Source organism: Vanellus vanellus (assembly GCF_965231255.1).
Source record: "Vanellus vanellus genome assembly, chromosome: 16".
Lineage (NCBI taxonomy): Eukaryota > Metazoa > Chordata > Aves > Charadriiformes > Charadriidae > Vanellus > Vanellus vanellus.
This window is the reverse complement of record NC_138921.1, coordinates 10,307,035-10,323,815: the sequence shown is the minus strand read 5'-3', so window position 1 is coordinate 10,323,815 and position 16,781 is coordinate 10,307,035. Positions and strand designations below refer to the sequence as shown.

General features: G+C 36.5%; 1 protein-coding gene across 4 annotated transcripts in view; it reads left to right on the top strand.

Moving 5' to 3' along the window:
* The window catches only part of SFSWAP (splicing factor SWAP), a 53,203-nt gene extending 37,024 nt beyond the window's left edge, over positions 1-16,179 (top strand). For 3 of the 4 annotated variants that reach the window (XM_082491508.1, XM_082491506.1, XM_082491505.1), the window contains 5 exons: positions 710-975; positions 8,554-8,679; positions 12,614-12,784; positions 13,354-13,426; positions 15,756-16,179. In XM_082491508.1, the coding sequence (XP_082347634.1) occupies positions 710-975; positions 8,554-8,679; positions 12,614-12,784; positions 13,354-13,426; positions 15,756-15,821 (702 nt within the window). In that variant the 3' untranslated portion in view covers positions 15,822-16,179. Of the gene's footprint in view, positions 1-709; positions 976-7,092; positions 7,249-8,553; positions 8,680-12,613; positions 12,785-13,353; positions 13,427-15,755 lie in introns of all 4 variants that reach the window. The other variant, XM_082491507.1, reaches the window with a different exon arrangement.
* Positions 16,180-16,781: the final 602 nt, after the last annotated feature.

Here is a 16,781-nt window from a genome sequence, read left to right as displayed (position 1 = left end):
AGCACAGTTCAAGGAGAAAAGTGACTTTAAAACTTGACTTTGAATGTCAGTAATTCCTGATTGTATTTTCAGGTTTATCCTTTTTTAAATAAAAGGGATAAATAGATGAAAAGATGTCTGATAGTACCCATTTTTTAGAACACATTTCTTCTAAAAACTAAAGATGAAAACTTCGGAACTATGTCCTAGGGTTCATATCCCAACTTGCATATGTATCTTTGGGGAGCTGTATAGGCCTCCATTAAACATTACTGGATGCATGTTTTTGACGATGTCAGCCTTACTTATGCACACTTTACATAATACTGATGCAGCAATGTGAAGTTTTAAAGCATTCGTGGGAGGTTAGATTGTTATTGATTTAACAGCTACTTTCTTAAGATGGATGTATTTCTCAGACACTTTCATGAGTCAAAAAATGTAAGGCGATTGTTAGTTATTATTTTCCTTGCTGTTGTACTTGTTATTCAGTATTTCTGCAAAAAAAACCTGTACTGTATGTTGGCAAGACTACCAAGCAGGATATTTAAGTTTCTTTGCCAGAATGGGCACGTACGTGGTATGCACAGGAGTGGATGTAGCCCTCTGTTTAGTATAAAGGACTAGAGATGCTTATGTGTTGTCTGCACTTGTAGGACTTTCTCAAATTAAAAATTTGCATGCGACTTTTGAAAACTGAATACTGTTCTTTGTTTACCTTTGATTTCAGAGTGTCAATATTATACCATGTCCTGTGACTGCAGTCAGAACTTTACCCACCTTAGAAGTTAAACAAGCAGAAAGACCTTCAAGCAAAAGCAAAGATCCTCCTAGGGATGAAGAAAAAGAAAAGAAAAGGAAAAAACATAAGAAAAGATCTCGGACAAGATCTCGATCACCATTCAAGTATCATTCATCATCTAAGTCCAGATCTAGATCACATTCAAAAGCAAAGCACTCACTTCCCACTGCCTATAGAACTGTCAGGCATTCAAGGTGGGTTTGGAAACCAAATGTATTCTTTAGAGTTCTGTGTGGGGTAACACTTAAAACATTTTTGCACTTCTTCCACTGTACAAGCATCTTTGCACCCATTACAACGGGTGTAGTCACCTTGAAGACAGTGAATAAATATCACCACATGTGGAAGATTTTTGAAAATAGTTTTAATGAAATAATGAATCATTAATTTCTAATTACATAGTGCAAAAATTGTACCAGTAAATGCTTTTTTGCTCTAATCTCTGAAATACCTGGTGATAATACGTAGGAATGTGATTATAGCAGGACTAGAACTTGCTAATAAGTCTGTGGCTGTTGCTGGAGTGAAGTAACCAGATAATATTAAGATAAGAAATAGAGGTGGAGAACCAGGTGGTTGAACTGCAGAGCTCAGAAAGAAAGTAAGCAGTTGGCTGGCATGTGAAAAAATGTGATGAATGAATGGCAGGAGAGATATGACAGGAATCCAAGCAGGGTGAAAACAGAGTTGATGAGGAAGGGTGACCATAGAAGAATGTACCCCAGTGTAGTTAACTCTGCATTTATTCATTAATGAGATTAAATTTACTCTATTACTTATCCAACTATAAGATGATATATATTGTGTTATACTAATACTGTTAGTTACATCCAAGACAGTTGGGTCTAGGCACCTTCAAAGTTTACTGTCTGTAAAAATTTGTCATATCTGAACGTCCTGTCACATAGCAGTTGCTGTGGTCAGTCGAAAGGGCTTGTTCTTGAGGTTACATTCTTTGCATCATGCTACAGAACAGTGTTTAAGTAACTTGTACTTCAAATGGATTGTGCATTTAAATACTACTACAGCTATATATGTATGTGATGCATGGAAAATCATACATTCCTTTATCTTTGTGGCCATGCCTATGACACATGCTTCTTCCTGAACAACAGCTTCTAGCCTTTTATGGCAGTGTGGCTAAACTTCTTATATTTTCCCTGTGCATTTTTTTTAACTACACTAATACAAGAAAGTGTTAACAAGTTACAACTTGTTATTTTATACTAGATTTTTAAGGTCAAATACAGTACTTTGCCGAAGATATCTCTGCTATTCAGAGATGTGGGGAATTAAATGGACGTAACTTGGGCTGAAACGATCAGTCTGACATGCTGCTTATTTGACTGCCTTTGACAACGGGTGGTCATGATGCTCCATGTTATAAGGCAGATTCCAAAATAGTGTGCCATTCCTTCTCTGTGCTCGCCAGCATGTGAAGGGAATGAAACTTCCCTTTTTTAAGAAGTGAATGCAAGCCCTCTCAGCATTAAGGATATTTTGGGGAGAAGTCTCCTCAGGTGAATCACCTTTTCAACTCCCTGTCAAGCCATATCTTCACTTGAACTTCCCGTGTCACTTCATCCAAGCTTTGTTACCTATTTTTAGGTTATCTAAATTACATGATTCTAATGATATATGGTAAAAACAAGGAGAAACATCATAGGAATGCTAAAAAAAAAAATTAAATCATCTTCTGTGTTACCTTGAAAAGGATAAAGAATTATCTGAGAATATCCTCACCAGTACTTGGGTATACTACTGAATAGGATAAAGATAATCTTGCATGTTGCATGAGCTTGCATCAGGCAGTAATCAGATTGATGGGAACTTACAAGTTCAGTTTGATACGTACTGAGATAACGTCTTCAGTGACTTCAGGGAGAAAAGATATCTGGTCCTTTATAGAGGCTTGAATACTTCCACAAACTAGTCTACATTTCGTTCTGCTGTTGAAAAGTTAAGAATTAGCTCTGCTGGAGCTAATCTTTGTTATTTGACTTGTGCCAGGACGAATACTCAAGATGACACACAAACACATAAAAGCCTTAACGTCATGAGTCAACACAACACCTGATTAAATTTGGTTGTGTATTTCCTAGATCAGCTGTTGAAGTCTACAGCCTGAGAAGTCCAATAAGCTTGATGCTGGCTAGCTGAATTTTAAAATTGTTTCAGAACAACTGCACCGCATCTTGCACTGAAAACATTTTGCACATTATAAAACTTGACAGAAGGTATAGCTGAATGGGAAAGGGCTTTCCATTCAGCCTGCCTTTCTGTTCTGTGAGCACCAGTTTAAACAAAAGTCTCTGGAGGATCTCTCTCCCATTCAGAAACTCATTGTTTCTGGGAACTGAAGGCAGTATCATCAGTGCTGAGTGGGTGCTTGTTCTTTTTGAACTTTGTGGAGGCCATATGAAATGCTTTTATCAGGCAGAACACCTGTTAGAAGTCTGAATGTGCCTTCCTATCCATAGCATTTTGCCAGAACATGGCTAAATCTAAGGCCCAAGGACCTCATGGTAATTCAACTTTAATGACTACCTTTCTCCTGCATCCAATACTTAATATAGTGATTGTATTGGTTTACTTTAATGTGGTCAGACAAGCAAGTCTTATGCAGGATGCATCAAGTGTCTCCGCATTTGGAAACTGTTGGGGTTCTGTTGGCCTCAGCTGGAGTGCTGTGTCCAGCTTTGTGCATCCTTTAGAAGGAATTAGACCAATTGGAGGAAGTTTAGAGGGAATCATCACAAATTTTTAGAATTAAAAAAAAAAAAAAAAGAGTGAGTTGGAATGACTGTTTGGGAAGACTGAAGGAAGATGAAATGAGTCTTCATGTACACCAAAAAAGAGGGAATAGAACATTCTTCATTTCTTGGGGTTTGGACAATAAGTAATGGATTTAAATTGTTAACAGAGAGACTAGGAAGTTTTCCATAGGGTCTCAGTGGTAAAGGCAGTTAATGCAGCTTGTGAACACTCCATTGTAGGAAATTTCTGTGTCAAGAATTAGAGTTTAGAGAATATTGAATTGTCTTATTTCCTGAAGTCTTTTCTAGTCTTGCCTTTCTAATTAGGGTCCATGTGGTCTCACATTGTATAAGACATGTGAGACAGTGGTGATTGAAGGTTTGCTTTATTGAAGGTGTTTGCTACAGCTTAACATACTCACTGTATTTCCAAAGTTAAAGCGCTTGCTCCTGAAGTCAGAAAATTTGTAGAGTAATCAAGAGTGGGAGCTGACTCATAACCCAGTCAGGTACTGATGTGTTTTGTCTCTCAAATGTTTAGGCAAAAATAATGCCGAGTCTTAATAATTGCCAAAAAAAAAGGTAAATGGCGTTGCCTACCTAGAGGATATGACTTTCTTCTTTTTTTAATTTATTTATATATTTAGTGGTGATTCAGAGAAAATTGTTTCTGTGCATTGTCTGGTTACATTCAAAACGTGGCACCTTTCGCATTTCTTTGCTCTTCGGTTTTCCCAGTGCTTCACCCAGAAGGGTATCTTTTTCCTCGATTCCCCAAACATTGGGTGTTACAGCTTACTGCTAAATGAATAGTTACCTAGAGGGTCATACTCTCCTGGGATAAAGTGTAAACTATTTGTAAAGGTTAATGCGTTCATGTTGTATTAAGTTCATGGCACTTAGAGACAGTCTTTATTGTGTGGACATTGATGCTAAATTATAGTGGAACATCCCTGTTTCAAGGAACAGTGCTTTATTTGAACATCTCAGTCTAATGTTCTATGTTTGAGATTTTGTTGCCTTATTTTATTCTGTTCAAAATGTATATTCCAACCTACAGATCTCAATATAAAATTATTATTGATGCTTTATTTTACCTCAAGATTGGATGGAAAAAAGATGGACTTTTCCCTTTCTGTAGTAATTACTGCTCCAGTTCCTCCTATTAATCAAACAATTTAGCATAACAAGATCTTTTTCTTAATAAACAGATTTCAGAACTTTCTTGGAGAGTAACTTACTAGGTTTGAAGTGTCTGCACAGTGAAAATAGGTATTTTGGATGTGAAGTTATTTAAACTATTAAATTTAACTGTGATAGCCAAAAGAGGAGCTATGTTTATTTCATAATTTTTCATTAGACTATATTGCATTCAGATTATAATTAATTATGATCCCTAAATTGTAATAATGACCACTCAACACATGCCCTGTATTTGGGGAACCAGTGTTAAATCCTTAGATTTTGTGAGGTTTCCTTATAGACATTAGTTGAACTTCTGTTTTAAAACACTTTGAGGAGTTACTATTTCATGGTATAATTTGTTTCAAAAAGTAAGATTAAAAATCACCTTTACCATATAATTTACTGTGACAAATGAATAGGTAATGAGATGTGGGAAGTTAAACATAGAAATTTGTGGTAACTTTCTTTGCTCTTTGTTCAAGTGATGGTCAGTATACTTTTCAAGCTCTTCCTTTTGGGTTTGTACATCTTTATTTTTTTTCCAAAACGTGTGTTGTGCTTAGAAATCCTACAGATGATCTTTGCAGTATACTTCTCTGTATACCATTTTATATCACTTGTTTGTCATTTATTTTTGTATTGTTAGAGACCTAGAAGCTCTGCTTCATTTAAAAATAGCCTTTGGTGGTAAGATACAATTTTTGTACTGTTGCATTTTTTTTATATTTTCTAATGCATCTTCAGAGAGTATTAAAGTTGAAAATTTCTGTTCAAATAACATTAAGTTGATTCAAAGCATGTTTTGCATATTCATTTTTCTGGGTAGCACAGCCAAATATGTTTTACAGAAACAAGTTTTAAAACATTGTAGTTACGTAAGGAACCCAGATATATTGGCTTAATTGTGGCATGGGATGTGCTAACAGCAATTTTCTGTATGAATGCATGTTATTTTCTGGAACAAAATTTCTGTGCCCAAACTAGTCTCATAAAGCTCCTGGTATTGTACAGTTTTAATTCTAGACCAGCATGACAGATTAAAGTTAAATAAAAGTCATGAAAACAGTAAACCATGTCCAAAAGTGCTGTAAGGTATTGCAACGTGGATTGCTTTGGAGCTGTTAGTCCCAAAGAGAGAATTAGTTATTACAAATAAGTACTTAATGTCAAAGATGGGGCACATTTGTTAAATCTGCCTTGGAAAACAAACAGCCCTTGGTGCCTTTCGGTCATCTGTAGTGAATGCTTCATCAGTGTCTTTTTTTCTAATCGACTTCAAAGCACCATTAAAAAGTTTGATGTGAAATGCACCTGACAGTGGTGCTCTTTAAAGAAGTGTAGGTTGTCCATCACTGGAGTTTCCAGTGTGCTGTTCCAGGGAGAAGTGAGGTTTCACAGCTTATTGGCAGTAAGTGTAAATAATGACAGTGTTCATCTGAATCTTTGTTTTCTGCCAATAGAGCTTTGTAGTCCATGATCTAAGCTAATGATGTGTTTGTACGTGCGAGCGTGGTTTGTGTGTGTACGTGAGAGGAGAGGAAGGGAAGCAGAGGCACTCGTTATGTTCCGAGTGATTTAGTGATTTGGTTAGATGAAATGTGGATGTTCGTTTTGAACTAGAGTAGAGATGGAAAGTCTAAACTTCTCTTTGATATGGATTGTTTTTCTTTATACTGCCTAGTAACAGAGTAGTACTAAGCCACAAATTTATCCAGTTAATGAGTTATAAACAGTAATTAGTAGTGGCATACTTCATTAACAGGTTACTTTTCAGTAAATTTGGACAGAGTACACCTGTGTGTGTGTGAGACTTTTTGCCTTAATGGTAGAAATTTAAGAGACTTGAAAGTGTCTGTTCTTCACAAACAAGGTTGTTTGTGGGTGTGTTTTCTCCTTCTGCACTGATTTTCTTATTGCTGAGGCAGTGTCTGTTCACATAGTTTTAGTTCCTATTTTGTATGGGACGTGCCAAGCTTCGTAACCCTTTAAGCTTTTGGGACCCTACTAAACACAAGTGATACTGACTTTAAAGGAATAGAATGCCTTTTAAAATAGCAGTCTAATGAAAGTAATAATTGATATTTTGCAGTAAAACTGTTAAGCTGTTTTTAATTGTTTGAAGCTAATGGCCAAAGTTCTTAACATTTGGTGGTTGGAAGAATGTTGTAGAACCAGAAACATCAATTCATGAAAATGAAGCTAATGCTTTTTTCTTTCTGATTGTTTGGACTTTTTTTAGGCTGGTCCATATAGGCATGTTTCACTAAGGTTCAGCTTTTGGTTAAGGGACTGAGCCTTTTCAGGATTCTAGTTAATACCAAAACTAGCACATTTTATTCTGAATGTGAAGTGTGTGCCTCCGTATCACAGACTCACAGCATCCACAGGGACACTGAGCGTGGAGCCAAGTCTGAGCAGCTCATCAATGGCAGCAGCAACAGAGCGGGAAAATTATCAGGCAACTTCGACAACGAAAAGATTTGACTGCTGGAGCTCTTTTGAGGGAAATCCTGGTAAAATGTCAAGGTGTCTGACTGACCCCAAACTTTATAATCTGTTGGGTTTTTTCCTTTTTTAATTCTTCTGAATTGCCTGGTAAAGATCAGATGTCTAAGTGACAAAGCAGTTAATTTATAACACTTAACTGCCATTGTGATTACTTTTTTTCATTTTCAGTTGATCTCTTTTGTTGTAGGTGTAAAAGAAATGGCTCAGGAGCATGTGTGTATATATTATATATATGGTGTGAGTCTGCAGAAGATCAGTGATTTCACAAATGGCTTGTCTTTTAGTCACTGCAAATTAGGTATATTCAAGAACATGAATGTTTGGTATACGTGGAATGACATACCTATAGTAAATAAATAAGAAAGGCTTTAAAAGAAGTAAGCAAATAGAAGTAAAATTATTAGAACTATATATTTTAGTGAGAACAAAACTAGCTGTTACTATGAGGAATTTTGGGTGGATTTGGGGGTTTGTTTTTTTTTCTTTTTTTTTTCCAAGCTGGGTCCCTGAATTGCCCCCTTCTCTATCTTTCCCCCTTCCCTTCATCTCTAAGGACTTTTCTCATTTCATTTATTTTGTTATTGAGAAATGCTCAGGTTTTGCTTGCACATCCACTTAATTTCAAATCATAGAGAAAAAGAGTTAAGCTGTCTTAAGTTGATCTCTGATCTTAACTGGGCGCGCTTTCTTTTTTCCCTCTTGATCTCTTTCTCACTTTTCTAGGAAAAATATCTCAAGTTGAAGTGCTGGTGCCAAACAATACCGATCACGGGTTGTTGGTCACTTGCACAGGTGAAAATGTTGGCTGCACTAGGATTATTCTGCAGCATCAGGAACAAAATTTCCTGGACTTGTCAGTGTTGGAGATGTGCTAAAAACAAAAACTTGTGTTTATCTCTGTGATGCAGCAGTTCTAAAAACATACTGCTAATTTGAGAAGACAAGGTCAGGCCTGACAATCCCAGGCTTCAAGCCAAATTGGACTTCTGCATACCAGCGTTAGTAAACTTTGTTGCCACAAAAGGTGACTGGAGCAAAGTAAAACCTTCCCGCCTGCTAATACAGAAGTTGACATTAGCACACAATACCAAAAAATAATTGCTTTTCCCCCACCCGCTGTTGGGAGTGAAAAGCAATGGATAATTACATCCTCAATGTCTTGGATGGGTAAGAAATTTTTATGCAGCTGACAAGTCTTGGAGACTAAATACTCCATGTTGGTATAAAATAGGCATTTGAAAGGTGTTATTTGTTTGGTGAGAGCGCAATTCCACTGAAATAAGCAACAAGAAGCAAACTTTTGGATGTTTTTTTCCTGCTCAGGTCACGATCAAGGTCACCTAGGAGAAGGGCTCACACGCCAGAAAGGCGGAGAGATGAAAGAAGTGTTCCAACAGCTTATCGCATTAGTAATAGTCCTGGAAATAGTAGGAAACGTCCACGTTCCAAGTAAGTATACCTGGTCCTGGGGAAGGTTATGTCCTGACATCATAAGAGACTTTAAACATTGCCTGATGTGTCGTATACTCCCTCGGTATGTTCTGGAGCTTTATTTTAATAGACGAATGTTCTGGAGCTCTATTTTAATAAAGAAATACTTCTGTGGAGGAAAAAACAAGTAATAGAAGTACTCATTCTTCTTCTCCTATTTTTGCATGTGTTTGAACACTAAATGTACAACCAAATCAGTGAACGTTAATATGCTACTATCTCCTGGCTGAGAGTTAAGATGTTGTTTGGACTTCCATATTTCTTTCTTGTTGAGTCATTTTCTCATGCTTGGCTTGCGCAAGCTGTATGACTTCTGCACTGAGCGGTATTATGTTATTCCTATTGGTATTGCTTCAGATCCCGTCATATCTGCACAAAAAACCCTCCAGTTTAGCAAACTATGCTTTACGTTTAGCAATTATTTTACTGGCAGAGTGAAATGTGAAATATGAATCAAGAGGTGCATTTTTTGAGAGCACCTTGCATATAGTCTCTCTGAATCTCTTATACTCAAAATGGCATATCAACCATTATTTCAGCTCACCAACCGCAGAAGAAAAACATCTGCAAAGTGTGTGCCCAGAAGGCTTTGAAACGCTTTGTGTCTCTAATGTTTTGTGTGAAAATTTTTCAGGTTTGTATATGTACACCTAAAGTGTACACAAAACCCAACGCATTGAAGTTGCTAAACTGAGCATACAGAATTTTTCTGTCCTCATTGGTGAACATTTAGTCTTTAACCTGTATCTCCATATCTGTTGTGGAATAAGAAGCAAAGAGATCGCTTTCAACTTTATGATTATTAAAAAATTTCAGTTGTTCCTTAGGATAACTTTCCGTCTCTTGACAGCCTCTAATTAATTGATGTGCAGCATATATAATTGAGAACTTCATAGGTATACTTCAACTGATTCAGTTTTTCGCGTTCATCAACTCGAGATAATAGAGGCTTCTGTGGAATTCAGAGTGCAAATTTGGTTAAGCAGAAAAGAAATGGAATCTTAAAATGTTTTTCTTCCTGTAAACACACACAGGAATTTTTTCACAGCCCTGTGCTAATTTTAATGCAGTGTTGGTGTGTCTGCTGCTTGACCATTTGGCATTTTAAGCTATAAATTATCTTTAGCGTTATGCCACTCAAAGTGGTAAATTATGACGACAATTGTGAAACAAACTAGATACCACTTTAAACAATATTGTTTATATAGGTGGAAATTGTAAACTTTGTTAGGCCTCAAACAGGAAAACAGAACAAGCTACTTCTTAGCAGGGCCTGTTGTGACAGGACAAGGGGTAATGGTTTTAAATTAAAAGAGGGTAGATTCAGACTAGATATAAGGAAGAAGTTTTTTATGCCGAGGGTGGTGAAACACTGGCAGAGGTTGCCCAGAAAGGTGATTGATGCCCCATCCCTGGAAACATCCACCGTCAGGTTGGACGAGGCTCTGAACGACCTGATCTAGTTGAAGGCGTCCCTGCTCACGGCAGGGGCATTGGACTAGATGGCCTTTAAAAGTCCCTTCCAACCCAGACTGTTCCATGATTCTATGAACACTACGCAGTAAAATACGGCAATAAGTGCAAAAAATGTAGACTGAAAAAAAAATACTGCATTGAGGATCTTTTGCAGCACTGATTGCAGAAGGCCTACTGTTGAATTTTCAAGTGAAAATGTTGATGCTGTGATAGACCAGTTTTCCTCTTCAGTTATGGAGTAGGTTGTTCACAGTGGTGTAGCGGAAGCAAGGTTTGGGTTCTAGGTCTGCTAAAAGCTAATTAGTTTACTTGGACTTTCTGTCAGTGAGTAACATACACTGTGGCCTGATAGCTGAGAGCAGGTTTCACTCCTACAGGGCAGCAGTCAGTTGAGTGGTTTTTATTAACCATGGTTACACTAAGAAGTAGGCGAGCATTAGAATCCAGTACTGTCAGAGCACTGAAGATCAGAATTAATAAATACCACAATGTTTTAAACTTGCTCAGGGCATTAATCTGATATCGGTCGTGATGCTGAATAGCTAGCATTGCTTGTAAATTTTTAGGTACATTTCTAGAAGAAAATACGTAAGAACTAGGAAGCTATGCTTTACTTTGTCTTGTTTAGGAATTACTGCCTCGCTGCTGGTAGAATGAGGTGCACTTCAGAATAAACATAACGGTTGTTTTTTCTTCTACTTATCCTGTACCTCAGTTGCCATCACAGTCACTTTAAAAAGAAGTCTAGTGTATGTCACTGCAGTGAATTACTTGCCATAGAGAATATGCATAGTTCTTTTGTGCTAGCTTTTGTACCTAGAAAAGTATTAAAAAAATAAGCCTAGTTTTGGCAAATGGACTGTTCTAAAAATAGAAAATTGAGACACATCCATTCAGCTGTTAATGATGTTTGTTCATCATAATCTGAGATGAAAAACACCAAAAACGCTTACTGTAAAATATTCTTCTTGCATGATGAATGTTTGCTGAGATTTTCAAGAGTTAAGTATGAAATATGTTCACAGCTTGATTACATGATGAAGTTTTAAGAAACTGAGCAATTCCAGTACATAATTAGCTAGTCAAGAAATAATCGACTTTGTAGCTGATGTTTTCTGTATACTCATGAAAGTGTTAGGGGCCAGTAGAGCTGTGGGGTTTTTCTTCTGCCACTTAATCATTATTTATGGAAGAAAGTGTAAGGAGGTTTTGCAATTTTAAGTCTTTAATGTTAAATTCTATGTAAAAATCAGATATTTGTATGATAAATTCTAAGCATCAGAGGTGTACGGTATTTATGTGGGAATTTAATGTTATAGCATAGCTGCTTTTTAAGTACCAAATACAATTCCTAAGAAAATCAGAATAACTGATAATGTGATACTTAAAAAATAGCTCTAAATTTTACAGTATTTTAAGATGTTCTGGAAGCTTCAACAAGCTGCTTCTAGCAGCGCATGCTAGAGAGAGGTGCCTACAATGAGGTATTGCCTAACTCTAATTAAAGCATTGCTCTAGTAATTCTAATTACAGTAATATCAATACTGGTATGTAAATCATACAGACATAAATTCATCGCTATGTATAAAGATTTTGATAGTTCCGTCTCTAGTATATTACTAATTGAATTCTCTTTGAGCTTAATATTGCATATGAAGAGGCTATCTCTGTTTTCCCCTTCTGTCAATAATGAACACATCAGGTACCCCGTAAGTCCTTTGTTCCAGCTGTCATAGTGACAAACATTTGTGTATCTAATTTCCAAGTCATAAACAGTTTGCACTTAAAATATGCTGCTAGGTCTAGGTTTCTTTGAGTGGCACACGAGAGCTAGTTTATAATTTTGAGCCTGCAGTTTGTTGCATTATAGGTTGGATCACAAGGAAAGGGATAATTTCTGTTAAAAAGCAAACAAACAAACCATGGATTTGCCTTGTAGATCTTTTGCATAGCTGTGATTCCATGGTTTGTTCATTTATGAGCTAGGAAAATTGGAAGGGACATAAACTGTTACATTTCTCATTGTATTTTAAGTGACTCATGATGCTTGGGAAGGAACTTCCCTCTAGCAAAGTTGTTCTGCAAATCTCCAGTGACAGACTTTTCATTGTCATCCTTCAAACTATCAAATACGGGTTAGTAATTCCTGCGTACCTGTAAAGCAGCATTCCAAGTGGGAACCTCAGGTACTAGTAGTTGCCTAATGTAATATGTTAAAAAGAGCTTCTGAGAAAGTGTTCTGCACAACTGTAGAAGCGCAGTATTGGAGTAAGGCTCTGATGCTTGCTGAAGGCATGAAAAGTGTCCTGTGGAGGAGGGCTGCGTAAGCTTTTAGAAGTGCAAAAAGTAACCTCAACTGAGCTAGTAGTGTAATATTGCTTTCAATATCCTTCAGTAAAATACTTTCTTCTTGCAGAAGTCCCCATGAAAAGAAGAAGAAGAGGCGGTCTAGATCACGTACCAAGTCCAAAGCTAGGTCTCCTTCACCATCCGTGTCACCAGGCAAACCATCCACACACAAAAATTCTGTACATTCAACTAGTGTCTCTCCTGTGGAGAGCAGGGAATCCAGCCAGGAACGCTCCAGGTAATATGCTCTTTTACTGTAATGCTGCAGTGCTGATGTCTCTTGACTGTGAGTGTGTCTTTTGACATAACTTGTATGGTGAGGAGCTCTGTGTGTATATAATGTGACATATTAAAAGACACTAGGAGGACAGCACTTTGTGCATCAGTCTAATGAAGACATCGGATCTCTGTTGCCTACTGGAGTAAACATCTCAACATACTCTTACAGTAAAACTGGTGCAGAAAATTCTGCAACCTAATTCTCAGTTAGAAATTGGAAACTCTCACTAAATGGGATACCTCTTTGACGTAGAATTTTAATAGAGTGGTTTGAATTGTAATGTGTGTGCAAGATTCATAATTAAATTCTACATAATATAGGAACAGTCCTGCTAAAAATTCCTGGTCTGTTCAGATTTCTCTTTGTCAGTTGTATGAGTGACTCTGTGATTTATCACGGCTTCTGGTTGAATGAGAGAATTGTTGGCTAACACATGAGACACTTGTACAATAAACCCCAAAATCGTGATGATGAGTGAAATGTATTTTTAAAACATTGACTATAAATTTCTAATTTTACTTTTTTAGGGGAGTTTCTCAGGAAAAAGATGGCCAAATCTCCTCAGCAATTGTGTCTTCAGTGCAGAGTAAAATCACTCAGGTACAAATAAACAAATGCAGAGTGTGTTGCCTAATTGCGTGTGTCCATCATATCATTTTCTCATCTCACTACCTTGGACAATTCTGAGCTTTGTATATGATGTAGAGACATGTTCATTGTCATTCTTAATCTATTTGCTTGTGAGAAAACCAATTTTATTGTTTCTGTAGCTACTGTCCTTTCAAGTTTAATCAAGCCTCTAAAGACCAAGCTAAATTCATTATGCTGCAGTATATGCACTGTTAATATATCAAAGTCCACATTCTGCTACAATACCCCAGTTACCAATAGCAGGTATTACTGAGAGCCCGTCTTACTGTGTAGTGCTCTTAACAAGTTTTGTGGAAGAAAGAGGGAAAGAGAAATACCTTGGCAAAGGCTAAGTTTGTAGTGTTGGCAGTACAGGAAAAACATGTCCTCTTGCAGACTGAAGTAAGTGTATCCTTTGCATTAAGCAGTATCTTCAACTCGCTTATCTTACCCTTGTTGCTGTTTACGTCTCTGAACTATTGTTGTTATGATTTTGTTGATATATTAAAGTTTGCTGTGAATCATGGTATATCGGGTACGTGCCTCTATATGCTGTGCCATAATCGAAACGCATTCAGCTTCTCTAAGGCAATTTTAAGATACTCAACGTCTGTCAAAATAATTCCATTCCTTTTTTAAAAGCTACTGCATGGTATCACTCTTTAAAATTTTTAATTTCACTCATCCTCTTACAGTCTTCATGCATATTTAACTTTCTTTCAATTGAATATGCCAAGTTTAGAGGAGGAAAGCTCTTAATTATGGTTTGGAAAATTTACAATATAAAATCAGAATTGCTTTTTATATTCTCTTTTTTTTCAATGAACAGATTATTCTTTCAACAGATTAATATTGTTCAAAGATTTAGTTCCGCTAGGGAAATGGTGGTAGTTGGGAATTAGTACTAGTAGACTAGTACCTTACATACTATATTTGGTCTATTTTCTATGAGAAACCCAAACCAAAAATATTTCGGAAAATAGAATAGCAGGTATAGGCACCAGAGAAGGAAAACAGAGTACTAGCACCATAGCACTTCTTAGGCTGCCAAACAAATGCATGGAAGTTCCTGGTATGAGAAATAAGATATGAACTACATCATGCTCTTCAAAGCAGAATGAACATCCCACCCTTTAAAAACATATACCCTTCAAACAAAGGTAATAGGTTCATGCATTTCTTGGATTGCATATTGCTTATGGCATAGCATTTGCTAATTAGTCTGCTTGCTTGAAGCGCAGCTGTAAGAGGAGGAAAGATTACTATATTAAAATACAATTCTTTAGTTACTATTTGTACAAAGTAAAAAAGAAGAATGAAACTTTTGTGAATCTGCAAGATACTTCCCAACATAAATTAGTTTACCATCGTTTTATCTTTAAGGGCCCAAAGAAATGTAATTTACCTAATTATTAGTAAGATGATTTTACTGCCAATGTGCTGGCTGACCCTGACCAATTCAGTATCTTTTCTCATTCAATCCTTCCATCTGTAAAGTGGAATAATGATGCTGAACTCCCCTGTGAAGCGTTTTGAGAGCTTCAGATGAAAAATGATTTAAAACAACGAAGGATTTTAATTCATTTATATTGCATTTATGAAGAAATGTTTTAAGTAACTTTAGTTTATTACTGTAACACACATTTGTGACCATTTTTTGCAACCCAATTATTCAGTGCCGTTTGCATGAAATTTCATTTCCTTCTATAATGCTGTTCCCACTGGATACTCAGACAAGACTGAGAGTTGCTATTTGGTTTCACAACAGTCTTAATGTTTCAGTCACTCTTTCATATCTGAAAATACCACTCCTATGTACATTTTTCGTTCAGTTTTACAAAGCAAACAAAAGAAGCTTTCTGTTATAGAGTAATTGTCAGCACTCTCTTTTTACCTGCTCCCTCTCTTTTCTTCTTTTTTCTTTTCGTTTTTTCCTTTTTTCAGCTTTCAGTGGTTATAGTTGTGTGTTCATTACAGTTTTTGTGAAGATACAGTCCTAGTTTCTTTCCATTTCAGTTGATGTGATTTCTGTGTTTTGTTGTATAGAAACTGCTCTAAGTATTTATGTGCAGCACCTTGTAGCATTGTAGTAAAGGCAGACTTCTGCTGTCATAGAAACTTTCTCCAAATTATTTCACTCATTTAACCTAGGGACTGTTAATATCTTATAATCATGCATCTAAGTATTCTCTGTGACTGGAGCATAAGCTAACCCTTTTGTGCAGGTTTTTGCAATCACATGCTTTAGCTCTGTTCAAAGCCCAGACATGTCTGATCATTTTCCTTTTATTTTCTGCAGGATCTTATGGCCAAAGTGAGAGCAATGCTTGCAGCTTCCAAAAACATACAAACTAGTGCCTCCTGAGACCTGTTGAACTGACCATCAAGAAATTGTGTGAAAAAGAACAATATTAAAAAAAACTGCCTCATCTCAAATGTACAGCTGAGCTTAGCTCACTTGGTTCACAACTCGTCTAATATTACCAGAACTCGAGGAGCTAAAACCTATCTTTCTGTACAGAAGCGTCTCCTTGAAATTTCATTAAACTTTTTCAGCCAGAATATCTTTGGAAAGTTTTTGGTTTTTGTAAATTGATTTTTTGACTAATTCTTCAGTAACATTTTATGATCAGCGGTCTATATGTGTATATTTGTAAATACCATGTTTCTGTGAAAGAAGTATTACACAATAATAAAGAACGAAACATCTTTCATTAGCTAAAGTTTTTGTCGAGTCCTTGTTTGCAGTTGACTTTTGTTACAAATTATTTTTATTTTTCTTTAGTACTTTCTGCTTTTTAAAATAACAACTGTCTAGCCTGCCTGACCACTTGAAGCTGAGAAATATTTGTATTTTGTGCACAGAACAGTCGAAGAAGAATGCTTGTTTGCTTGGATGTTAGTAGTGGACAGTTTTTGGACAAGGGACATGATTTTATGTCCATCGTTTAGAAAGATCTCTGAGCCTCCATTTGAGGAGTTGACCCTTTGAAGTCAATTAACTAATGGTCCGTAGCCCCTTTGTCTTAATGGGCCTTGTTCTCTCTAGTTAGCTACAGAAAAGAGAGTATATTGTGGTAGTCATTCAACAGGCATACTTCACAGAAATCCAGCATTCTTCTCATTTAACATCTTTCATATGGTTGAGGAAGGCGATTACTAACTTACGTTTTACTGACATATACCAGTTAACACTTTTCAGAAAGCTTGTGGCCTCAGTATAATTGCACGTTTCTTTATTATGTGTCCTTTCTTGGACACTGAGACTATTTAATTTTTTAATTGTATTACTCTTAAAATGATTACAAAAAGGCATGTGTGATTT